Source organism: Furipterus horrens, unplaced genomic scaffold, assembly GCF_987537825.1.
Source record: "Furipterus horrens unplaced genomic scaffold, mFurHor1.1.pri manual_scaffold_2, whole genome shotgun sequence".
Classification (NCBI taxonomy): domain Eukaryota; kingdom Metazoa; phylum Chordata; class Mammalia; order Chiroptera; family Furipteridae; genus Furipterus; species Furipterus horrens.
In genome coordinates, this window is record NW_028327172.1 from 21,486,324 (window position 1) to 21,512,977 (window position 26,654).

At 45.6% G+C, this 26,654-nt stretch overlaps 1 protein-coding gene across 1 annotated transcript in view; it reads right to left on the reverse strand.

Moving 5' to 3' along the window:
• The window catches only part of KIAA1549L (KIAA1549 like), an 86,242-nt gene extending 68,309 nt beyond the window's left edge, over positions 1–17,933 (reverse strand). Inside the window, exons 1-5 of the mRNA XM_090267268.1 lie at positions 17,804–17,933; positions 16,868–17,001; positions 10,659–10,821; positions 9,079–9,138; positions 3,503–3,654 (exon numbers count right to left, since the gene is read on the reverse strand). Of these exons, the coding sequence (XP_090123394.1) occupies positions 3,503–3,654; positions 9,079–9,138; positions 10,659–10,821; positions 16,868–17,001; positions 17,804–17,933 (639 nt within the window). The remainder of the gene's footprint in view (positions 1–3,502; positions 3,655–9,078; positions 9,139–10,658; positions 10,822–16,867; positions 17,002–17,803) is intronic.
• Between the last annotated feature and the right edge of the window lie 8,721 nt (positions 17,934–26,654).

Genomic DNA, 26,654 nt, shown 5'->3' on the forward strand with positions numbered 1-26,654 from the left:
GATGAATGTCAAAAACACTACACTGAGTCAAAAAAGCTTTATACAAAAGAGAACATACTGTAGGATTCCATTTATATAAAATTCTAGAACAGTCCAAATTGATCTATGCTGTGGAAATGATATATGTTATCAAATATAAAGCAGTAACACAGTAGGGACACTGTGAACTGTAGAAACTTGTCGGCAGCCGTCCGTCTCAAGAGACGATGGTGTAGCTTCTTAAGCGCCTCTCTGCACCGCCGAGAATGGCTGTGCAGTTCGACTTGGGAGGGACACGGTATCTGTCTCCTCGCGTGTTGAATCGACATCTTGCGATGACGCTGGAGTGTCTTCTCCAGTGAAGCTGAAGCTACAGAGCCTGGGCAGGGTGATATGGAGGGTCTGCTGTTGCCCACGCAGCAGACCCCCCCCTCTCTTCGCAGCTGAAGGATCCAAGGGAAAGACGGAGTCAATACAGCTTGGCTTCAGGTGCGCCGCAGGAGTTGCCGGTGTTGACTACAACGTCAAACCACCTTAGGGACTCCGGCTCCGGATTTTCTGTCGGGGTTTACTCCCTTAGCCTTTCCCCTGAAGAGGTATGCCGCAAGGCAGCGGAGGTTTTTTGGAGTCAGAGTTTTCCTTCTCTGATGTGCCCTGACTGGAAGATCGAACCAGCGACACTTAGCTCGCAGGCTGACGCTCAATCCACTGAGCCAAACCAGCCAGGGGTGACTGTAGAAACTAGATGGTGAATATATGGGTGTTTACCATATCATTTTTTCAACATTTCTGTGAGTTTGAAAATGTTCACAATAAAATGTTGGAGAAATGTAAATATTACTAAAAATAAGGGTCTTATTGGCATTTAAATTTAGAATCCATATAATATGTTGAAAGGAGATTTCTTTACTACAGGTCTTTTTAGAGTCTTTAGTTTGCCAATATGCCCTGGGAATCATCCAGCAGGGCCAAAGGATGCAGCCTTACCCAAATGGACCTGGCCAGAGAGCCTCTCAGCCTCAGGGCACCTTACAGGACCATTTTCTGGACACTGAGACACTGCTCTCGCCCTTTTATCCTTGCGTTTACTTCTGTTTCTTCAAAATGACTATCTAGGAGTAAGTTAGTAACCATCTAAAAGGTTCTTGTCTAAACTGCTCACATACCATCCAGAAAGGTCATACCCGGTTACTGTTTGAAAGTTCCCATTTCCCTGTGTCCTCATCAACACTGGGTAGTATCATTTCACTAATCTTTCACAGGTGAAAATGGAATCTCATGGTAGTTAAAACTCACATTACTTTGATGACAAATGGAGTTAAACATTAAAAAATGTTTATTGGTCATATATATTTCTTCTTTGGACTTTCTTTCTCAAATATATCTACTGGAGAAATATCTTTAAATTCTAGACCTCTAAATCTCCATATTCACAAAAGTGGCTCATCTTTTCAAAGGATCAGATCCCAAAAGAAAGGCTTCTGTGTAGAAAGATGATGTGAATTATGTGGGTTGAATTTTACTTGGGAAACTTGGGCATAATATTCCTGTCCCTCATGGGAGAAGTCGAGAGAGTGTTAGTACAACCAGGTAGAAGGTGAATGAGCTTTCAAATATCTAATAATTTCACACAATTTCAATTTATTAGCAAAGCCTTCTTCCCAAGATTTCTCCGAGGGTAATGTTACAAGGCGATGAGCAGCCTCTGTAAATCAGGGATTTGCAAAAGTAAATCCCTCCTTGCTTCACTCAGATATTCCTGGCAACGACTGAGGCCAAGCACATTGGTACTCAGAAGGAAAGAGAGAAGAACCTCTCACTGGGCCCTTTACAGCACAAAAAATGTTGTTAGATTTTTAGCTTTACTGTTAACACCAGGATTGTAGGTGTTATTAGTGAATAATCTGCCTTCCCCTTCAGCAGAGGCAAATCCCATTTCACTGTCCTCTGAGGGGCATCCTTTCTGTTGTTTGGAGAAGTGTGAATTAGGGCTCCCTGGGAACCCCCAGAAGGGAACTCAACCTGGCACACTAACTAATGTCCTTTTTCCCCAGAACCTATTGTTTGGAGAAGTGTGAATTATAGGGCTCCACTGGAACCCCTAGAGGGTAAGGGAACTAACCGTCCTGAGGTAAAGGGAGGCTGTCACAGGCCACAAAGATGTTCAGAACCAAAGCAACAGGCAATTAGGAGGGACCAACATTATTGGCTGTGAATGTTCCCCCAGGGGCATGATGCTGACTCAGGCAGGAAAGTGTTTCAGAGGATGGGCTGCTTGTACTTATAAGACTGCCTGGGGACATGAGTTGCTTGCAGACAGGTTGTGGTGATGCCTGTAATTTCCTTTAAAATGCTTCCTCTTAGATAGTGTGATCTTATGCGGGTGTGTTTGGGTTAAGTTACACTCATGAAGTGATGAATTACCAATCAGAAGTTCACACCCCAGTGGCCGTGGGCTAGCCTCCAATGAGGACACCCACTCTGGGACAGCTACCAGGAGTGCCCTTCGCTGAGAGTCATCTTGCTCAACAGCGTTGTTAATTAGCATATCAGGCGTTAGAAATGGGTTCTCTTGGTGAAATCAGGGCTACTCAAGATATGTGGATTGGCTGGAGTATGCTAGAGACAGTCCCACTCCTGCTTGAACTAGATAGAGCATCTAGAGGCTCCCAGCCCTTACCTTGGCAATAGCTACTGTTTTTTCTTTAGGTTCCCTAGGAGCAGATGCAGAAGAATTGAGTGCTTCCAGTTTATTTGGGAGACGCAAGGAGCTAACAGGGAGGTGAGTAGGTGGTACAGGGGTGCGGAGTGTGTTATTAAGCCAGTTACCACAGTGGATAAAGCTTAATTCTGTGGAAGAGGTCGGCAAGTGATCTAAAGCATACGTTTCAGAATTCTCCTCGCTAAGAGAAGGGAGCTGGGGTGTTTATAAACGCCCCCCCCCCCCACCAGTTAACTTCCAGGCAATTCCAGTGCCGTGGTGTGGGCAAAGTGGGTTCTGGCATCCCGAGAGCAATCCTTCCATGAACATTCAGAGGTAGCTGTTGGCGCATGAACTTGAGAGGCTCTTTTTGTCCAAACTGACTAAATAAGGATGACAGAATCCTGCGCCTGGAAGACTGGTTGGTACACCCGTCGCTCACAGCCTTGGGGGTAAGAGGCCTGGAAGCACCGAGAGCGGGGATTTCATCCAGCCCACGGAACGGGTTGGTAAGGAGCCTGTGCTTGCTTACTTATAACTCTTTTTTTTTTTTTTTACTAAATATCTGCATGTGTGCAGAATTTGTTCCGAGACCTCCTTTCCGTATAATCTGGCCATGCGACTGTCAGGGGCGTAACTCTCCCCCTCCTTCATGAATTTGATGTTATGACCCCCAGCCCTGAGCCGTCAGAGCCGCGCTGATTAAATGGCTTGGTCAGTCTGCAGCGTAGCCGCCGCTCTGCACCCAGCACGATTATTTAGTCTCAGGCAGCACATTCCTCCCCAGTTATCAGAGGACTCCGTGGCTTCACGCACACCCACCTGCACGGTGTAGCTTCCCAGGGTGGTAGCCCGTTTAAACCGCCGGCCTTGCTGCTGGGACATCATGAACAGCTGGGCCAGGCGCTGCTCCATGACCCGGGCGAAGCTCTGGTTGTGCAGACCCACCAGCGAATTGTCCACGCCCTGCAGCACTGCGGAGGCAGGAAGCAGAGGGGCTGCTCAGAGGACAGACTCCCTGCAGGCTCAGAACCTCCACCACCACCATCCCAGCTCAGCCACGGGCCCCGCCTCATGCAAGGGCCTGGCCAGCCTCCCCTCACTTTACCCTCTCACAACAGCCCCAGGACTTAGGAATCACTGTCACGTGTTAAAGATGTTGGAAAAGTTAAGGCACTTGTCCAGGTCACAGTCAGTAACCAGAGAAGTGTGGCTTCAAACCCAAAGCCTGGGCTCCCTCCTCCATGAGCTGCTGTATTAAGTCCAATTCTTACTATACTTGTTGTTAGAGTCCATGTGGGAGTACAGCCTGCATACAGCTGTGGCTAATTGGATTTTTGCTGATTCCCACTCAGAAGCTCTGACTCAGGGCTACCCTTATTTGCTTTTTCCTTCTCAACAGCTTTGCTGTGGAATCTAAGCTCCATCCTGCAATTCGGGCCCTTACACCTTGGCAAACCACCCTGTTCAATGTCCTCATCTCTCCCTCCTCGGTGGCCCTGTGAGAGCCATCCCAAAGCTGCACAGGGCCCCTCGGGAACTCTCCCATTTGAGAGCAGGACAGCACCGTAGAAAGAGGGAGCTCTTGCCGGTTGTGAAACTTTCCGCAAAGCACTGGCCCTCTCTGAGTCTGAGTCCCTCTCTGTAAAAAGCGAGTAAGTCCCCATTACAGCAAACACACTCCTACTGAGAGCTATGGTTGAACTGAGACAAGCCGTATGAAGGAGCTTAGGACCAAATCCTCTCTCCTTTTGCTCTCAACCCCCCTGCCCCAATCCCGTCCTTCCTCCAAGTCCCTTGGGAAGCACACTTCCTCCCAAACAGACAAACATGGCCTTCGAACACAGCCATCCCTGAAATTAAAAATGCTAACAAGAATTCTCATCTTAGAGAAACCAAAACTTACATGGGCTGGGAATGTAATACAAGAGTTTTCATTTAACAGTCTGTTCTACCACCATCCAGCTAAGGACCAATAATACCTCCTCCCATCTACCGGGACATGGAAATAGCTTGGGTGTAAAGAACATGTCATTGTCATGATCACATTCTCAGGTACGAGAACAAGCAACTGACGACCACGAGATACAGAGAATGATGTTTATACTGATCAAGAGAGAAGTAAAACCCACAGCTGAGCCTCAGAAATTACTTCTTTGAGGTGATAAATGCCAAATAATCCCCATGGAGTATATAAAGCAACTCTCTTTCCAGGGCCCTTATGAGGAACTCCCAGCTCAGCTGTCAGCAGAATTTCCGCCAACAAAGATAAAACACTACTGCGCTGTTCCTATTGTGGCAGGTCCCACTGAGGCCCCTCGGAATCCCCCCTGATACAACCTACCTCCTGGCTCCAGATAGGGGAGCCCATGTTCTTGATAATCCAGAGATGCCCTGCTAGTAAAATTACGCAATCAACTGCTGAAGGATTACTTCTAAGCTGGCCTCTCCTGACCAATGGACAGAGTAAGGGAGGGGACACAGGACATCAAAGGCATCACCATGGATTAATTACTTTATGGGAATCCCAGTGATGGCTCAAGGGAAGACATCAAAGCAAGAGACAGTCAAAGCCCCCAGGTGATGAAAAAGTTCTGGAAGTAGATAGCAGCAGTGAGAGCGGTACAACAGTGTGAATGTATTTAAATCCACTGAATTGTACACTTAAAAATGGTTAAAATGGTAAATTTCATGTTATGTGTATTTTGCTACAATTTTCAAAATTGAGAACAAACCCAAACAAACAAACAAACCTCCAGGAGAGTGTAGGAGGCTGTGGGAACCTCCTGCAGAGGTCCGTGGAGTCAGCAGATGGACAGTGCCCACAGGCCTCACTGCCCTATTGTCAAAGGGAACGCGTCCTTAGGAGGGGAAGAGCTGGTGGTGGGAGCCAGGGACCTGGGTTTGAGTCCTGATTCCCCCTTTTACTGAGTGTTCTTGGGCAAGACGCTTAGTTCCACTGGGCCCTGTTTCCATATCTGAAAACAGGGGGATTATATTTTACTCTTGATTGTGTTGCTGTGAAGGACAGGTACTTTATTTAAAAAAATAAAAAAATGCTTCCACAGTGTTCTCAGGCACTTGAGAGGGTGCCCAAAAGTGGTAGCTTTGTCACTGTTGAAGTGTGCCCCTTCTTTGCTGAACACGTCCTTGTCAGGGGAAGAAATAACATAACATAGAACTGAGTTCCAGCGTTGTAGCTCCTCGTCTTCCTCCTAAGAAATGTGTCAGGCCTCTGGCCCCTGGCCCTCTTCACCAGCCCGGGAGTGGGTAGAGAGGGGTATGCACCCACAACTCCCACAGAGGCACAGGAGCAATAGGGGAGCTTGGACCCTGGCTGCCCACCCTTAGCGTCACTGACTCAGCTTAGAGGAGGCGAGCAAGTCTCCAGCTGTGTTCAAAGGAGCCTCGTCCAGAACATTTGATGACTGTTACATCACCGGTCTCTTCTTCATTCTTTATTTACAAGTGCACTGGGCCATCAAGTTCCAATGACCAGGCCTGGTTCAGCTTCCTGTATTCAATCTAAACTGTTTTGTTTGTGGTTGAATCCCACACATTTACAGCCCAAAGAACCTGAACATTCAGCTTATCTCTTCTCCTGATTCTAAGGGTGAGGGCATGACACCCACAGGGTCTGAGTGACTGGCTCAAGGACACACTTGGGTCCTGTGTAGCAGACCTGAGACCAGAAGAAATCTTGGGATTGCTGGGTCTGAAATACTTTTACTCTGGTGGGTGAAATAAAGACAGATTGCAAATCTGAGCTGGGCTCTCACCTCTGTCAGGTGGCAATATTAAGTCTGTCCATCTCTCTCCTGCCTGACGACAAGACCCCTGGATAGCAGGGTAGCCCCTGGGTTCTCTATAAAGATGAACTGCAGGAATCACCCCAGCCAATGACTTCCCACCAAAGAGGGACCCACACCCAGGGAGGGGAGAAGTATATAATGTGCAAAAACATATTTAATATAAGTTCAGTGGGCATACAGGTGAAAGCACGTCAGGGTATTATAATACAAACTAAACAAAGGGAAGCTCCTCCAAGTTAGCAATGGCCAGTAGATAGGGTGGCCGCAATGAATGCTGGGGAGAGAAAAGCGGAGTGGCTGGTTATTCAAGGGGCTGTGGGTGTGAAGAGGATGAACAAAGCAAACTTCTTCTCTCAGTTCCCAGTCCCTACCCCTTCTGTAACTAACGCTAACAGGTTGGTGGTGGCTGCCCATGGGGTTAGAAAGTGGTCATCAGCGAAAGGAAAGGAAGGAGGGCCATCCTGAGGCTGGTTCTGGTCCCTCCAAGTACCATCTGACCCAACTAGCCCCAAACGCAGTGACAGAGGCCACTGTTCCTTCTGCTCACCAATGGCCAGGACAGCAATAGCAAATGAGGTTACATAGGTGAGGGGACAGGGTGTTAAGTCCCAGGAGAATCCTGAAAACAAGACCCCATGTGGGGTTTTTTATTAAGGTTATGTCACTATGGTAGAGACAGGGCACGACACAGGTGCGTGAGGACAAACTGAAACAGGAGGTTGTCTAGGACATCCCGTGTTTAAGAGTGGATGTGTTACCATTAATGTTAATAGGAGGGGGGGGGACCCCCTGCAAACTAAAAAGCAGCATTCCTGGTGGGGAAAAAATGATTTCGTAAATATTACATAACCTACTGGCTTCAAAAACATGTTGCTGGTTTAGCATTGTCTCTCTTGGCATAAACTCTGGTGAGTTGGGTTTTTCCCCCCCCCTCTATTTAAAGACATTTCTTTAGTTTGTCTTCTTAGCAGGTAAAAAAAACAAACAAAAAAAAACCCTCTGCATATCCATGGCTCTGCAGGGGAGAAAGAAAAACAATTTTCTGCAATTTAGGAGAGGCCTTGAGCAGCCTCATCAAGCAGGATTGTGTGCTCCTTTGTCAGCGTTTAGGCAGTAACCCACCTTGCTTGGGACAGCAAGTGAGGGAGGAGGTGGAGAGGGAAGAGGAAAGTTTTTATTTTTTTAATTGAGGAAGGGGGAGAGAGAGAGAGAAAGTGAGAGAGAGAGAGAGAGAGAGAGAGAGAGAGAGAGAGAGAGAGAGAGAGAGAGAGATTAATTGATTTGTTGTTCCACTTAATTTATACCATTTGTTGGTTGCTTGTTGTATGTGCCCTGACTAGGGATCAAACCCACAACCTTGGTGTATTGGGATGATGCTCTAACCAACTGAGCTACCCGGCCAAGACTGAAGATGGCTTTAGGAGCGTCTCCTTGCCCAGGCACATCCTCCATGATTTGCAGGATCTTCCTCCCTCCTTGTTACGGGCCAAACAGTGTCCTCCCAAAATTCAGATGTTGAAGTCCTAACACCCAGTCTCTCAGAATGGGACTGTATTTGGAGAGAGGGCCTTTAAAGAGATAACTGAGGTAAAATGAGATGATACAAGTGGACTCTAATCCAGTATGACTGGTGTCCTTGTAAGAAGAGGAAGTTAGGACATACACACAGGCAGAAAGCCATGTGAAGATGCAGAGGAAAAACGGCCATGTGTAAGTCAAGGAGAGAAGCCTCAGAAAAACCAGTTCCGCTGATACCTTGATATTGGACTTCCAGCCTCCAGAATTGGTGGGGCCGCCACCCCCACCCCAGTCTGTGGTACTTTCTAAGGCAGCCCTGGCTGACTAATACCCTCCTTCTCCTGTGCCCTTCTTTTATGGCTGGCCTGGCCACTCTTCCTCCGATGGACACCTGCCTTCTCTCTTTGCTTCCAATCCTTGCTTCTCTAATTTTCAGAGCTACTGTCTGGCTTTTGAAAAACAAGAATTATTTTGCTGTTTCATAAAGCTCAGCTGGGAAATGTCAAAGAAAAAAAAAAGAAAATGCCACCAAAACACCCTTCTACTTCTATCCGCCCCCACTGTCAGGACACGCCTGGGCTCCACCAAGATCAGTGTGGGTGTGGGCCTCGTGCCAGGGGAGAGAGGAAAGTGCATGCCTGGCATTCCTCTGACTTTCACTGGCATTTTGTAGGGCAGTGCAGAAAGGCCCTACATCTTCACACAGACCACCATCCTCATGGACACACCCTGGAGAGCTACAGGTAAACGCTGTACCTTCTGATCGGTCCACTATCTGCAAAGAGGATGCTACTAGGTGGGGCTTTCAGCTTGTTATTTTGAATTGGTTATCTAATACTCGTCTTCAGTGTGATGCTTTTTTCTTGTTTCTGCTTCCTCCACCCACTCCTGGTCCTGGGAAAGTAACTCCTTGACTTTTAGGACAAGACCAAAGAAGGGACGCCAATCCTATCACTGAGTACCATGCAGCTTTAATTTTTTAGGTTTTTTTTCTCTTTTGACATGCAGTTTAAAGAAAAAACAAACAAATCTGATAGAGTGAAAAAGGGAAATAAAATAAGAGGTTACCTGTAATTACCCAATAGTCTCTGGTTGTCTCTGATATGTCAAGGTTGGGATATTCCAGCGCTAAAACAAATAAGAAACACACCAAATTACTTTTATGAGTTTTACAGGTAAAGATTGTTAAAAGAAATAGACATAGGTTGACAAAATATGAAGGAGCTGGATCCTGCTTTATCATTTTCAGGAACCCTATGACCTCCAGGCCAAAACCACCTTGCTGTTCAGAAAGCTAAAATACTCAGTGAAGTGCTCACTTTCAGATGAAGTTTTCTAAAGTTTGTGGATTTCTGCTCCTTCAGTTTTCCATCAAAACTTTCTTATGTAGAACATCTTCGTTATTAAGATCCATAGCTAGAACCTGTCTGAACTGTAGCTTTCTCTTTAAAAATATCCAACCATCCCTACCATTTTTAGGAATGATTGGTTATCTCTTGAATGGATTTTTCCAATGTCAAGGACTAAGTTTAGCAGCAAAATGCTTGTAACTAACATTTTTTTACAGGTGTAGTGACCACGAGACTTCTTAATGCTTGTAAAGGGCTTAGTACAGTGCCTGGCACTCAGTAAGTGCTCAATAAATCTTAGTTGCTGTTATCAAAATATCCAGATCTGAGAAAATAAATTCTTCACATGCTGCCACATGTCATGAAGCCTTCTTTATGACATAATCTTCTCCATAAAATCCAGTTATCTTTCCTTACTACGTGGAAATTCGCAAAAGCTTGCTATTAAACAAACATTCAAAAAATTCTGAATGGCTACCCTGTGCTGAAGTCCATCCACGTACATCATTGCCTTTACTTACAACATCAGAAAAGCAACCAGAGAAGGAAATAGGAAGAATTTTGCTATTATGTATTAAAAAAAAGAACTTTCCCAGTGACCTTGAGAAATGTACCAACAATTACATTTAAGAGCATAAATCCTTCCTTCCTTTGGCTACCAAGTAAGTGTTTGGGGACAAAGTGCAGGCTGCATCACCTTCGAAGCCTGTGCCTACTGCGTAGTAATGAGGATTATGTAACTGAAGCATTAGAGGAAGACAAGGCCACAAGGCTTCAGGGACTTCATCAAGTGAAGTCACGAGGCTGATTGCCAATGAGCTGCATTGATACATACAGACAGGACAAGGGGTGCAGGCCCCAGAAGTGGGGGTACCACAGCAACCCCTGTTGCCCTGAGGACAGATGCCCCGCCAGGCAGGATTATATGCTCAGAGGCAGACTGCTTGGGTTCAAACCCCAGATTCCAGGTCTCACTGGCTGTGTGAGCGTGGATGTTCTATTAAACTTAACAAACTGCAGTTTTCTCATCTGCAAAATGGTGCTAATTTGCATCTGCCTCACAGGGTGGCTGTAAGGATTAAATGAGATAAGAGCTATGGAAGAGTAAAGGCACCCAGCAGGTGCTTTTTTTACAATTTGCCATAATCTTGTCATCAATTCAATCCCATGTATCACTTACTCCAGTTGCTGTTTTATGACAAAAGGGTGAGTATGCAGCCCGACACAGCGGATGTTTGCAAGATGGAGAAAGGCCCCAGGGAACATGGCCGAGTCCCAGTAAGACGGGGACATACTCACGTTCGGCAATGGTGAGCGGCGGGTAGGTGAGGTAGAACCCCACCAGCTCAGCTGAGAGCTGGCGGAGGAGGCTGCTGGCCACGGTGCCGTTGAGGAAAGAGCTCCGATTGCCCACCACGTACACCAGCGTGACCGTCTGGGAGGCGTTGGACGTGCTCACAATCTGAATGGACACAGGAGGAAAGGGGAGGGAGACATGCCAAATAAGGTGAGGGTCTGTTTTGTGGAGGTCGTGGGAGAAGAAGTTTAAGCAGAAGTTGAGGGCAGAAATGAAAGGGAGGTGGGGAAAGAGCGAGGAAGAGACAAGAACAACAGTCGTCACTCGCTGATTGCTCGCTAAGTGCCAGGCATTGTGCTAAAGTCACGTTATCTCATTTAATCCTCCCCACAACCCTAGGAGGGGTGTCTAATTATGACTCCCTTTTACAGAGGAGGAAACTGAGGCCCAGAATCACCAGGGGGCTTGCTTAAGGTCACCCAGCTAAATAGTGACAGGGCCGGGATTCAAACCCGGACAGTGTGCATCTTTTCCGGGGCTAAATGGTCTCAGGTGACTTTTATGGTTCTGCCAATGCAAAGTAGAGCACAGGAATGTCAAATTTAAGGAGCCGCCCAAGTGCTCACAGAGAAAGCCTGAGTCCAACTTTTGGGGAACTTTCAAGTTGAAAGGACAGGGAATGTCCACCCACCCAGTAACAGAGTGACTGAACCTCATTACAAAGAAATTCAGAAACATAAAATAGCTTCTTTAGAGAGTGATTATATTTCCTGTGCAATATAGAACATGCAAATATGAATATCAGATGGTGTGGTTTTCTTCTCGCATTTTGTCTAAGTCAGTTTTCCAATTACTGGAAAAGGAGGTTTTCTGGGTCAATGTGCGGACAAAAATACCCCGCAGATGAGATGTGGAAAACAGATGCAGCAGGAAATCATTCCACTTGGTGAGACCATCTTTGCTCCTCCCTCCTCCAGATCCACTTGCCACCCCCTCTTGTCCTGCTCTGCACCCCCAGAGGCAGACCCTGTGGACCACCTAGGTGGGCGCCTCTGCCCTCTGGCTTCGGCTAAAGGGAGATGAGGAGGATGTGGAGAGAGGAAGAGAGAAGTCAGAGGATTGGTGTTGGGGACTCCCTTCCTGTGGGGCCAAAGCTCCTGCTGGGCAGCCATGGCCTCTGGCTTTCTGTAAGTGTTCCCTCCCCTCGCCCCTCAGCCCCAACTGTTCCAGTTTTGGGTACTGCACTGTCCCTGTGGTTTCCCTAGTACCTGCTCAGTCTTCTGCAAAAGGTCCCTTTTATTGGACTTTCCTTAAAATACCTTCATTTGAGTGTGTCCTCTCTTCCCAACAGGAGCTGACTGGTCTCCATCTTTCCTAGACCTTTGTGTGCTCAGACATAAACATGGCCACAACTTTCCTTTCAAACCTTACTTTGAGGAAGACTGTCAAGAATAGCTTCCTGGTGTAATTCCCCACTTTTCCCCATGAGTGAAAGTTCCTTTTAAATTATATATACAGAGTATATATAATACAGTCCCATGATTAATGACATACACTTATGCTCCTCTCTGCAAGTATTTTTGGAATGTGGTTTAGCCACAGGTATTCATACCTCTTTCTCAAGTTACCAAGAAGAAAGGCACTTCTTTCTGAGGAAGTCAAAGGACCTCACTGTACCGTCACCTATAAAAGTAATAACTAAAATAACATTGCAGCCTTTCTCTCCATCCTTTTTCTCTGTGGTGAACATTCTATTTTCTGCTTTTCAACAAAACTAAATTTCACTGGTCCCAAAGAACCTGCACATGACATTTGACCAGGTTCTTTTTATAATAGTTTTTAAAGCTAAGAATATTTTTATTGAAGTATAACTGACATATAACATTATACCAGTTTCATACATTTTTATTGTGATACAGTACATAAATTTTCCCATTTTAAGTGTACAATTCAGTGGCGTAAAGTACAGTCACGCTATTGTGCAACCATCACCACTATCCAGCCCCAGAACATTTTCATTACCCCAAAATGAAACTCTGTACCCACTAAACAGCTTCCTGTTTCTTCCTCTCCCCAGCCGCTAGTAACCACCATTCTACTTTCTGTCTCCATTAATTCGATGAAACTAAATGCCTTTTATAAGTGGAATCATACACTACTTGTCCGTTTGTGACTGGCTTACATGACTTAGCATAATGTCCTCAAGGTTCATCCATGCTGTAGCATGTGTCAGAATTAAGCTCCTTCTTTTTAGGATGAAGAGCATTTCATTGTGTCTGTACACCACACTTATTTATCCATTCATCTGTGCACAGACTCTAGGGTTGCTTACACTGGTCTGGCTGTTGTGAATGATGTTGCTATGAACATGGGTGTACAAATATCTATTCAAGTCCCTGCTTCAGTTCTATTGATTATATACCTGTAAATAGAATTGCTGGATCCTATGGTAATTCTATGTTTAATTTTTTGAGGACTGCCATTTGACATGCTCATCAACAGTGTGCATAAGGGTTCCGATTTTTCCACATCCTTACCAACATGCTATATTCCATTTTTAAATAATAGCTTCCTAATAGATGTGAAGTGGTGTCGATTTGCATTTCCCTAATGATTAGTCATATGGAGCATCTTTTCATGTGCTTATTGGTCATCTGTATATCTTCTTTAGAGAAATGTCTAATCAAATCTTTTGCCCATTTCTTAACTGGGTTGCTTGATTTTTGTTGGTGAGTTGTAGGAGTTCTTTATGTAGTCTAGATATTAACCCCCATTAGGTAATATATGATTTGCAAATATTTTCTGCCATTCTGCAGGTTGCCTTTTGATCGTGTCTTTTGGTCTGCAAAAGTTTTTAATTTTGACAAAGTCTAATGTATCTATTTTTTTGTTGTTGTTGCCTGTGTTTCTGGTGTCATATCTAACAAATCATTGCCAAATCCAATATCATGAAGCTTTTTTCTATTTTCTTCTGATATTAATAGTTTAAAACTTACATTTAGCTCTTTGACCCATTTTGAGTTAACTTGTATATATGGTGTTAGGTAAGGGTCCAACTTCATTCTTTTCCTATTGGATGTCCAATTTTCTCAGTACCATTGGTTGAAAAGACTGTCCTTTCTCCAATGGTCTTAGCACCCTTATCAAAGATCATCTGACCATATATGCAAGGGTTTATTTTTGAACTCTCTATTTTATACCACACTGTCTTATCATAGCTTTGCAGTAAGTTTTGAAATCAGAAAGTGAAAGTGTGAGACCTCAAGTTTTTAAGATTGTTTTGGCCATTCAGGGTCCCTTGAAATTCAATATGAGTTTTAGTATTTCCACAAAAATAGTCACTGGGATTTTGATGGGGATTGCACTGAATCTAGATTGTTCTTAGTAGTATTGACATCTTAACAATACTAAATCTTTCAATTCATGAGCGCAGAATGTTTTTTCCATTTATGTGTGTCTCCTTTAATATTTTTATAGCTAAGAAAAGTGGGACCATTGTTTATGGTTTCTTAACACGAGCTTCATAAATAAGAGGTCAACAGGCCTGAGACCAAGATTGTATCGCTGTTCCCTGAAAGTCATGCTATGCCCCCCACCACGTCTTCATTCTTAAACTCCTGTGGCTCCTGACTGAATCTCTTACTTCCCACTCACTCATGCTGCAATTCATGAGACTGACCCATGAGACTGACCAAATGGAAAGCTGTTATCCCTTCTATGACAGCATCACAATTTTTCTTGGGGAAACCCCTCTTTTCCCCTATCAGCTCATGTGCTTTGGGTGGTGCTGCCCCATCCAAGTTCCTGGAGTGGGCATCTGAGCCAGACCTAGTTGACCAGGACATTTCATCTCCTTGGTCAGTTACTGGTCCAGAAACAGGCACAGGATCCGAAGGGGTCCAATGACAGCTAATACTAGGATTTTTACTGGAATGACACAAAAAGGCACTTTGGTTCCACAGACTGTGAGCAATAAGAATGAGGCAAACCTGGAGGTGCCAGGGGCCACCCCGCAGGGCCTGAGGATGATGGCAGCCCCGGGCAAGGCAAACCAAGAAATGAAAAGAGAACCGCATGAAACAATCATGTGAGCACCTGGATCCAATTGTGCCTGAAGTAAATAAACTTTGAACCTTCCAGTTACGTGAACCAATCACTTCTTCTTTCTGCTTCAGTCTGTGAACTTGCATACTGTCGTTTGCACCAAAAAGTCCTAATTGAGTCTACTGTAATCTAGCCTTTAGTATCAATGCTATACAAGTAAAACAATAATTATAAGTTCCCTTTTCAATGATTCTCTAAAAAAATTAATTAAATATTGATGGAGTCTTATTCCACAGAGAATCCAAGGTACTCCAAAAATTATATTTAATACAATAAAATGGAAAGTTATAATTACAAAACCAGATCCTGGAAAAACACATTAAAGGCAGCCCCGGGGGAAAGGCTCTCATACAGCTGTCTATGCATGATGATAGAGGGGCTTAGCGGTTACTAAACCAAGGCAACAACTTTGTCTCTGGGCTTCCTGTTCGCCAAGGCAAAAAGAGAAACGGGGTTAATAAAATAATTCACCCAATTATCCATTCATTTCAAGAGCTGTTGATATATTCTAGAGTATCTAAAATCTATTTAGATACAATTTTCAAATTGTCTGTTGTAGTCTTTCCCAAGGAAGGTCTCTTACTTGCTAAGGCCAAGGACCGCTTTTCACCTTGGTGTCCCTCTCAGTGCCTGATGAATAGCCAGTGTTCTGTTAAGTCTGTGCTTCCAGAATACAAGCAGAGTGTGTTCTGAATAAAATCAGAGTATATTCTAGCTGTAACCAGACTTGAGTACCTGTGAGAGTCCAAATCCAATCAGAAAAAAAGATCTCCCACAAAAGAGCTGAGTCACACTGCTTACATAAATTTTAAGGCTCTGAAATGTTTTCAGACTTTAGTCTAATATGAACCAAATCATAATGAGAAACTTCCAGTCTGGGTGAATCTAGAAAAGGAATGTTTCTCATTCAAATTAAATCGTATGCTTTCTACATCATAGTGGCGTTGCTAATAATTCACCTATGCTAAATGTCAGTTTCAAAACCACTGGGTTTCATTGCAAAGGTTTTTAGCTCAGCAAAAACAGAGGGGGAAAAGGTGGAAAGAAGGGATAAGGTCTATCAAGGAACTAGTATAAATGACCCATGGACATGGATAACAGGGTGGGGATTGACTGTGGGAGGGGGGGGCAGGGTAGGGGAGAGCAATGGGGGAAAAATGGGCCAACTGTAATAGAAAAACAATAACAATAAAATAAAGGAGAAAAAAAGAAGATGCATCTGTATTTAGTAGGATGATATCTATACAATTGCAAAAAAAAAAAAAAAAAAGGGTCGGAGAAAGGCTTTTGATGGCACGCTTACTGTAAATCCAGGAAATTGAAGTATATATAGAACACCAGGAGTGGGATTTTCCTGGGAAATAACTCATGCATTTGCTATAAATTTCACCAAGGATTCCATTTCCACATTGCATGGATGCTAGCGTGGTATGGTGGATAAGAGTGGGCTTTGGCTCAAGTCTTTGTTCTATTTTTTACCAACCGTGTACCCTTCTGGAAGTTTCTCACCCCTCTCTCAGTTCCCTGTTCTGTGAAACGATGATAATAGCACCTCAGAAGGAATGTCTTAGGTATTATGTAGCAAAACATTCATTAAACACTTAACATAGTCCTGGCACATAGGAAGCCCTAATTACACAGAGTGTGTGTGTAAAGTAAGAGACTGCTCATGTAGATATTTGGAAAATAACTCAGTGAATATCACAGAATAAGCAAATCTTAATGAGTTAGCTATTTAGAAAGAATTCATTTTATAGGAGACATTTGACATGTCTTATGTAGTATATTCTAGTACAATTAAAAAAAATAAAAACTTTATTGGAAAGGCCTGAGGAACCTTCACATGGGAAAATAAACATAAAATCCCAAACCATAGCAGGTAGACAGCGACATAGCATCCACACCCCAGACATCCTCACCAGCACTGGGACTGACTCGACTCAGTGGCCCCAAAGTGGCACCGTCTCCTGCCTACATCACACATTCAAAGTACAAAGGAACATTGACCCCAGGCAGCTTTGAAATGGGCAACCAAGTCACCTCTTTCCAACATCTGTATAATGACTGGCCTCTGTCAACTACACAGCTCAAGTGCCTTCCTCCTTACCTGAATGGTCAGGTTGCTTTTGGTATTCAGAACCTTCTTCTCGGCATCCTGGAAGGCCTTCTGTAGCCTCTGTTCCATCGTCTGAGCAAACTTGCAGGACTGGATGTTGTCGGACTGGCTCACAAACTGAAGCACTGGAACGAGAGTAATAAACCAGCACTCACCAACACTGTGTCTTTGTGCCTTGGATTTAACAGCAGTCATAATACAAAACCACAATTTATACATCAGAGCAATTAGGTAAGTAAAGGGTGACAAGGTTTGGCTGTAGTTTTGGAAGTGGCTCTTAAAAATGATTTATAAGCTAGAAGAATTAAAAGTATGATTGGACCTGTGATTCCCTCCAGTGCAAAGGATTTTGTGATTTCACTTGCTTGGAATATGTAGATATCTGTTCCAAGACTGCTAAAAAACAACCCAAAGAGAGAGCATGCCTTCTGATTCTTGGGGGGGGGGGGGGGGGGGGAGGCGGGAATAATCAACAGACTTGCATTACTAGGTTGATCAATATTTCAATTTCAATGATTTCTCCATGCTTGGGGTTTGCAAGCTTGAAAGAAAGAGTCCAAGGCCTAAGCTCAATGATTCTAACTCAGTAGTAGATGGAACGTGTTGCTCCAAAGTATAGATTTTATAGATACTCAACTCTTATCAGTATCCATCATACAGAAAAAAACAATAATATATAGTACTTGGTGCATGTAAATACTAATTGTATACATTAGGAAGAAAGGCTGCTATGAAGAAATATTTCCAACTAAACTATGAACAATGTAGGCTGAAGTGCAGGACGTGTGGACATTGGTTTAGCAGGGCCCTTTGGGGAAGGGACACAGATGACAGAGCAGTTAGCAATGGAGTCTTTAAACAGGCTTCTTCTTGGTACTGTCCCCAGTCCCAGAATGGATAGGAATCCCTTCCTTCTGAGTTACTTGCCTGTTTTCAGCTGGAAGTAGCCTGCAGGCTGGGGATCCCAAGGGGAGGCGAGGACTGCCACCGACTGCAGGTTTGGGGTATGCTGCTTCAGATCTGCAGTGACATTGCTGACCCCGTAAACACCCAGCATTTCGATCACTACAGACGGCAAGTACACCAGCCTCCCTTTGGTAGCGTAATAACCAACTGTGACATTATGAGAATGTTCCAGAATGTCCACCTACAAAACAAATGGACGCCCAGAACTCAGTATTGGTTTCTATAGTACTTCAAGTTATTTAGCACGGCTGGGGTATAGGATGTTCTCATTCAACAAATATTCTAACAATGCTATAAAGCAGATGTAGATTGGCAAGTCTCAAAATATCAGAATACAACAAAATATAATTTATATTGAACCTACATGCTAATAGAATTAAATCTGTTTTTTTGATTTCTTAAGTGCCTCAGTATAATCCTGTAAGCACCAATTATGTCCCAAGATGGTAGACAGGAGACAGCAGGCAAAAGAGATTTCCTGGGAATGGAATGCTAAAAACAAAAATAAAAACAAACAAACAAAAAAACCCAGCTTTGTTGTATTTCTCATCATTTAAAAATTAAAAGGCAGAAATGAGAGGTTAAGTGGGGGTACCTTCAGGACAGAGTTCCAATAGTTTCTGAGGTGAATTCCTCTGTCTAGAAAGTGAGAGAAGAATTGTTCAGACCTAACTCCATTCTTGACTTGTAAGTTGGTTCAAGACAGAGGCAAGGGTGGGCCATGGAGAAGTTCTCTTACCGCTGAGTCCTAGGGGACACTGGTGATCTGAGCTCTTTTGACCCAAATGGAAGACTTTGAGGCTTTGGCTTTTATTCTCACTTGTTTTTGCTTTCTTAGTCTTTTCTGTTAACAGGTCGGGGTGCTTGTAACACCCACTGTCCCCCCTTATTCTTGCATCTCCACTAGCAGTGTTGTGTGTATTTGCCAAAGAAGTCAAGACAAGTGATTTTGCAACAGGCTGGGTGTGCCTTTGGTTGCTTCACACTTTGTTTCCAAAGGTGCTGTTCAGGATGGCTTAGGTGACTCATGGTCGGCAGAGAGGAGGGGGTGGGGGGCTGGGTGAAAGGGTTGAAGGGATTGAGAAGTACAAATTGCTAATTACACAACAGTCATGGGGATGCAAAGTACGGCACAGGAAATACAGTCAATAATATTGTAACAGGTATGTAATAACTATGCCACGCAGGTACTTGAAATATTGAGGGGATCCCTTTGTAAGGTGTCTGACTGTCTAACCAGTGTGCTGTATACCTGAAACAAATACAAAATAACATTGAATGTAAACTGTCACTGAAAAATAAAAAATTTTTAAAAGGTGGCTTTCGGTGGAAAGAGATACTTCCAGATGGAGCCCGGACACAGCACTGAGTAACACCAGAGGGCAAGTGACGCCTTTTCCAGTCCTTCTAATGACCTTGAGGACCAAGTTTCTGCTTGGGGATTATTGATTTTCAATACTTCTCCAAGCCTAACAAATTGTATTTTTGCCAACACTGTCTAGCTTCAATTTAACAACCTGTTTCCATTATTCTCGTTTTGATGATTACATTTTCTTTGTGGCAAATGATCCTGATTTCCATTTATGGTGGTAATATCAAACATCTTTTCAAAAGAAATGTAACTGAGTTTTTAAAAATGAGCTAATAAAAAAATAAAAACTAAATGAGGGGTTAAGGGGTGGGGGGATCGAGCAAAAAGGAAAAAGAACTCGTGGACATGGACAACCGTGTGGTCATTGCTGGGGTGGCGGTGTAAGGGGGTTAAATGGTAATGGAAAAAATTTAAAAACAGAACAAAAACACTAATACATACTCATTGGCACAGTGGTCTGTGATGACATGCAGAAAAGGCAAAAATTGTGAAGGTCGTTTGCAAATAAGAGAAGTTTAGTAAAACCTGTATCTGGCAACCAATGGAAACATTCACATTTTTCAGTTTCAAATAAAGTTTCCGGTGCAGAAACCACAAATGCCTCACATAGAATGCATTTCTTTCTTTCTCTCTCTCTTTTTTAGAATTATATAAATGAGATTGACGATAACCAACAAATTATGTACCAAACCTTATTCCTAATCCTTGGTGTGTGTGTTGCGGGGTGGCAGGGGGGTGGGGACCACCCAGCTGAACGCAGCTGTGGAACGAAGCAGCAAAGGCCAGAGGTGCAAAGAATGCCCATCGACTGCCAATCGCATTCAGTGCTTTAAAACCTGGACTCAAGCCAAAAGCGTGTAAAGCCAGGCTTCCATTACTGGGATATGCCTTCTGAATCAGCTAGTAGTTGTTAAATAGTACTTGGCATTAAAGTGGAGGAAAAAAGTGTTCGCTTCCCCATCTGCTGCTGGCAATTTGAGCAAAGTTGCACTCCATTTACAAGTCATGGGTAATTTTTAAATGTCCAGAAATAAATCGTTAACTATTTACAATGGTGAGGAAGACAAAGGAAGAAGCAATGGATGGTTTTCAGGGAATTACACTAACGATTTTACTTTCCCCCAAATAATGGGATAATAGTCCATTTAAAACAGTATATTAAGGCTTAAAAAAAAAAAATCTGGACATAAGGCAGTTAGCCTCAATTTTCCATCTCAAAATTTTTCTCCGACCACCACGCATGAACTATTGACCAAACTGAAAAAAGCTGTTACTGCTGGCCAGCCGAGTTACGGTACCCAGGGAGCAGGAAAACACCCTGAACGCACTCTGGGCCCAAGAGGAAGATGGAGACAGTTTAGTCCGACTAGAAAAGCAATGCGCTTACGTGAGCCGAGACGTCGTTCTGGTGGAAAGCCTTCCGCAGTGCCTGCGTGAGCCCTTTGGCGACATTGAGCTTCAAGGTTTCGCCGATCTGCACCCTCCTTTGTGTCAGGAAGAGAACTGCGGGACAAACCCCAAGTGCGGTCGTCAGGGTAAGGCAGCAGACGTCCTAGTAGAAGAGGCCCCCTCTCCTCCCCAGACACCACCTCTCACAAGTTCTGAGTGAAGCCAGTTGCGTGCAGGGCCAATGGGGTGGGGGAGGGGCGGTGCTGGGGTAGGAGCTCTGTTGGTCCCGCTTGAGTCCCAAGGAAAGAAGGCCCTAGCCATCAGGCTGGTGGCACTTCATTTCTGACCAAAGCTGCCTCTGACTTAGAAAGGTGGGGCTTGGCAGCACCTGTCCCTGATGGCTCTGCATGCAAGTTAATTCCCCCAACGGCATCCCCAAGAGCCGACTTAGGTGCAGCCCTGAGCTAGGTGCTACAGCCTAAAAACGACCCTGAATCAAGAAGGCAATCCCCACCCTGCAAGTGTGACAGACAGAGAAGGAGACCAGGGTGAAAACAAGAATTTGCTACTGAATGTGACAGGTGCTCTTTGCAGGGAAGCCTAGGATGCTGCTGGAGGCCCTCGGAGGAGCACCCAGCTGTGACCTGGGCAGGGGTATGGGGATCATGGGAGGTTTCCTGGAGGAACTGAAGCTTCTGCTGAGTCCTGAAGGATAAGGAGAGTGAGCTGGGGCCAAGCAGGGGAGGAACTGTCCCCACCCACTCCCAGCAGAAGCAAGACCAGGGGCAAAGGCGCTGGGGAGAAGAGTGAACTGTTTCACTCTGGGTTTATGCTTGGCCCTGAGGGTAATGAGAAATGAGGGGTTTTAAACAAGGCATGCATTTTAGAAGGTTCCTTTAACTGCAGACAGGAGAAGAGGCTGTGTGTGTGCGCACATGTGTGTTGTAGGGTGGGGAGTCTGAACGTGGAGAGATAAACTTGGCTGTTGTTGCAGAAATTGAGGTGAGCGACCGTGACGATGTGAACGAGGGAAGTGGCAGTGGTGGTGGAAAGAAGGGGTGTTCTGGAGGTAGAACTAAAAGCAACTTGTGATTAGCTGGGGGTGGCTGGGGTGACAGGAAGTCGGTGAAGATGAGAGGGGAGAATGTCCCAGACTGCTGCATCTAGGGGCGGAGGTTGCCACTCAGAGGGAGAGGCATAGGTCTGGAGGGCAAGGGGAAGGGAGAGCGGAAAACCAGATGGGATGATTTCTTAAGATACAGAGAGAGATACTGTACTCTCTGCTTTGCCTAGCTGCACAGTTTCCCATTTTAGAATCAGATATGTCTTCAGAGATAATTTCATTAAATTCTTTTGGGGCGAAGAGGAAGGCGGGATGTGAGCATTCAACATTGGCGTGTGCTTCCAAATACCGTGGCTACCAGTTTTTATAGCAAACACTACCATGCTATTAAAAGCACCCTGTGCCTTCTCGGTCTGCTGGCTGCAACTGGGAGGTGGGGGCTGAAGAGATAGCACCCATCCCCCGACATTGTCCAGGTCTACTTTTCAACATCAAAAGAAATCCTGGGTGCCCACATAGTGTACTGTAGCTGTACTTTCCGTATCTGCTGATTGAGGACATACATGACAAAAAGGTTTTCTGTATTCTGTAGTACTTCCCAAGATTGTATATTTTACTAATGCATCATTCATTCACGGGAAGCAACACTGATTCGCTCTACAGGCAAAACCTGGCGCACATTTGCTTTCTCAACCCCCTGACTTACCTGGTTTCCGAGGGACCCCTAATATCAGAAGTGATCCCACGACTAGAATCGTATCACATAATGCTTGTCCTCTCCTCTGTCACTTGATGTAGATCAAGGGTTCTCAACCCTGGCGCTACTGACATTTTGGGCTGGGCTACTCTTTGTTGTCAACAGTCCCGCATAATGCAGGATGCTTAGCAGCACCCTAACCTCTATCTTGCTAGATGCCAGCAGCACCGTCCCCACCCTTCAAGTTGTACAGACCCCAAAACATCTCCAGATGTGGCCAAATGTCCCCTGGGGGCCGGGAAGCAAAACTACCCCTGGTTGAGAACCACTGATCTCAAAGAAATCTTAGCAGTTCGGTTGCCCCTCTGAAGCTATCACGTGCTTGCTGCTTTCAAGTAAAATCAAGGTAGAGGCATCTTACCTATCTTTACCAAGAGTTTACTGGACATCTGACACTCCAGGTTGGGCGTTACTTTGCCAGTTGTAACCGTAGCTGTCGACACAGCGGGAAGAGCAGCATTTGGGTTTTCTGCCAGCAGAGGCGGCAGCCGGGTCGCCCTAACCGGTGCGGTAATGGACGTCAAGGCTGCCGTGATTGTCAGTGAGCGTGTGGTGGACGCCCTGGGCAGGTCTGGGTTGGTGGGGTTCGGGAAGTTCGTGTGCATGGCTTGTGGTTTCCTGGGGAGGTGTGTTGTGGACAATGGGCCAGAGGCGATGCCCGGGTTCCCTTGCGTGGCTGTATGAGTGTTCATGGTGTGTGCGGATCTTGCAAACATGTAGGTTGGCGTGAATGAGAAGGCTGGATGGACGGCCCCTGGTGTCGCCTTTGGGCCAGATGCCGTGTTGTTTGTGACATTTTTAGCCAGAGCAGTGGTCAGACTGCTCTTGACTAATCCTGAAGCCCCGGCCGAAGGGCTGCTGCCAGTGCCCTTAGCAAGCAGGGCTGCAGACAGAGCCGGGGGACTTGATTTCCTCAGAAACAGTGTGGAAGCTGCTGCTGCGGTGGGTTCTGCCTTGGACGACGCTGCAGAGTCCACTGTAAAGAGAGAGAAAGCAAAGTCTGTCATTGGCCCAGAGTGCACACGTCACTCATGGTGATGAGTGGACATAACTTATGGGTTTGCTGTGGTGAAAAGTCTCTGTGCTCGGAAATTCAGGCAAAGCAGCTCAGGCTCATTAAGTCAATGAACCATAATGAAGATGACAGTTACTATCACAAAGCTATGGTTGGTAATAAGGACACTTAAACTGTGAATACTTTTAAAAAAATCAAGTCAGCAGAGGATCAAGGACATGACTATTTGGGGCTGCTAATTCATTTTCAGTGAGACAAGGTGTGTCTGCTCCTGAGCAAAGCTGGGTATCTGTGTTGGTCTTGAAGATGCTTTGGCCACAGAAGCAGTCATACCTGTTTTCTGGGTACCAAGAAACAAACTACCTGCATCAGTGGCTGCACCTGTCCATTTCTTGGGGTGCTGAGAAGGCAGAAGCACTTTGGATGGGGTCCTGAATAAGCCATGGGTTGACAGAGGAGATTCAGCAGTAGAGTGATATCTCAGGATACTCTGAAATGTTGTGGAAGCATTTATCACAGGAGATGGATAGATGCTGCTGGAAATCTGGAAACTTGTATCCGTTCCATCTGAAAATATTTCCCGCAAACTAGCTGTGGAAGGCAGACTTGGAGAGGCTAGCAAAAGAGAACCTGTTGGATGGGCAGGCAACTGCAGATGGGGATGAGACTTGACAGGTAGACTTGTGGATGGGGAATCTTCAACTTTAGCTGCTTGGAAGACGCTAGAGTGGTTGTTACTACTTATGGACAAGACTTCCGTATGGTTTTCAACCACGGTAACATCTGACTGTTGAACAGGCTGGTTGGTGCTTGTGTTCAGGATTGGATCCTGAATACTAAAGCCTTCTGCAGTTGCTAAATGCCCCACAGTGCCTTTGAAATCCTGAGATTGTATTGTCCGAACATCTGAAGCTAAGTCACCGGGAGCAGTAGAGGAAGCTGAATGAGTTTTCCAACTTGTGGAGTTAATTGTGTGCCCATTGATATCATAATTTGTTTGCTGCTGCAAGCCAGATATCGTTGGTTCCGTGGAAAGGGATCCAGTTTCTGCTGAAAGAGAACTCCAGAAAACATCTGTGACTGCTGGCTTTTTTACATTTCCCATTGTGGAGACATCAGAGACCTCCGTGGTGGAGGGAAATGCTGTCACCTGTTTGGAAGTTGAAACTGGCAACTCAGAACGGTCCATCGCAGCTGCGTGAGTCTCTGGATTGCTGTTGGCAGAGCTGGGAGATGAGGAAACAGTCTGGGCGGCTTGGACGGAGGGGAGGGAACGTGGAGGTAATTCTGAAGGGAGGTTTGTTCCTGGTGTTGTAATGACAGTGGGTGAAGTACGATCAGTGCTAAAATCAGAGCTGAATCCATTTACAGTGTGAAGACTCCGAATCTCTCTACTTGGAAGGGTCTGGAGAGCAACTGTCAAATCTGCCTTTCCGTTTTGCTTTAAAACAGCTGTCATGCTATTCTCCTTCTGCAGGGGAAATGTCCAAGTGGTGGCAAGGAGATCAGGTAATTTGCTTGAGAGGAGGACGTCTGTAGCTGCAGTAGGAGGCGGTCCACTATTGCCCGCGTCCCAAGGAGTTCGCATTTGGGGCTCGAGGGATGGAAAAGTGTGATTCTGTGCTGGCTGCAGGAACGTAGGTGTGGAGGGAATGCCTGCCGCTGCGCCCCTCGATGGTGATGCAGGGACCCCCCCAGAAAGGTTGGCTTGTCCTTGGCCAGCTGTACTGGGAGGCAGAGAGGGCACCAAAGAGAAGGATGTGTGTTCTGCTGAAAGGGAGGGCCCTTCGGAATTCTCTGGAGCTGCTGACAAATGCAGTGGGTTAGCAGAGTCCTTTGCAGTGGCAGGGGCTAGCTTCTTGATGGTCATTTCCACCGCCACTGACTCAGCAGTCTGGAAAAGTGAAGGCACAGCCTCACGGGTCGCTGCTGTCGCGGCATTCTTCACAGCCGGCAAAGACACCCCATTGTGCACTCTTCTGTCCACCTCAGCTTCGGCTGGCTGGGTGGATGCAAGGCTTGACCATGAGGGAGTTCCACCTGGCAGCTGAAGACTTCCAGGTGTTAGGGGAGGGGGAGACAGATGGGCCGCTCCTGCCCTGGAGCTTAAAAACTCTGCTGTGGGGGAGCCTGATGAGTGAGAACCCTCCGTGGGGGACAGTTCTGAATACTGCTTTGTTGAAGATCCAGAAAAACCTACACGAGGGATGCCTATTAAATCCTGGGCGTTTTTGGATGGAGTGTGGTTCATTTCCTCAGCAAATGGGTTGAGGGGATTAGCTACACCCTGACTTGAAGAGGAGTCAGTTGGAGCTGTTTGGGGGAATAAAGGCACTTTGGTGGGTCCCTCGGTTGGCTTAGGAAAGGTGATGGAATGAGGTGAGTCAGGAGCCAATGATGAGGATGGAGATGGAGGGAGCAGTGGAAGGATGTCTGACCTCAGAGAATGTTGTTTGGAGATGGAAGGAGTCCCTACCCAGACTAGCTGAGATGGGACGACAGGCCTCAAGGACGTCCCTGATGGGACAGCGGACAATGCGGGGAGCATGCTAGTGTGAGGCAAACCTGACACGCTGGCTGTTTCTTTCCCCCCTTGAGGTCTCGGTTGGACCAGCGACTCAGTGGAATCCTTGTAAGGCTCGAAGGAGGCACTAGAGCCGCTTCCTTGGAAAGGGGCAGAAGAGAAGTCCCCGTGAGCCCTAGCTCTGCGGTGTGTCTTGGGAGCAGGTGTTCGAGTGAACTGCAGCGCGCTGGTGTTGTCAGGGGACGGTCCCAGCACATTCTTGATTCTGTCCACTGCCGAGGAAGACTGGGCTTCTGAGAAAGGCCATGTTGGTGAAATCGGTAACCACTTCTCGGGAGGAAATGACTCCGGGTTTGGGGTGACCGTTATCTGTAGATTGTCTGTTCCTGCGAAACGAAACAAAACATCAAGCAGTCAGACATCAGACGGTCATTCGGTGCCTGCAGGGGTAGGTCCTGGCGAGAAGGGGTGGGCAAGACAGGGAGTGCTCAGACCTCTTGCACCCTGTCACAGAAGACGCATTAAACCGACTCAAACAACAACAAGTTAAGTAATTAGAAATATGCAAATGCTGCAGCTGATGTACAGCACAGGATTGGTGACGACTCGTCTCTGTGAAGTGACGTTGAAGCAAAGGTGTGGCACATACTTGTGTATCTGAAGTCCTTTTTCCATACCACCTAGAAGAGTTG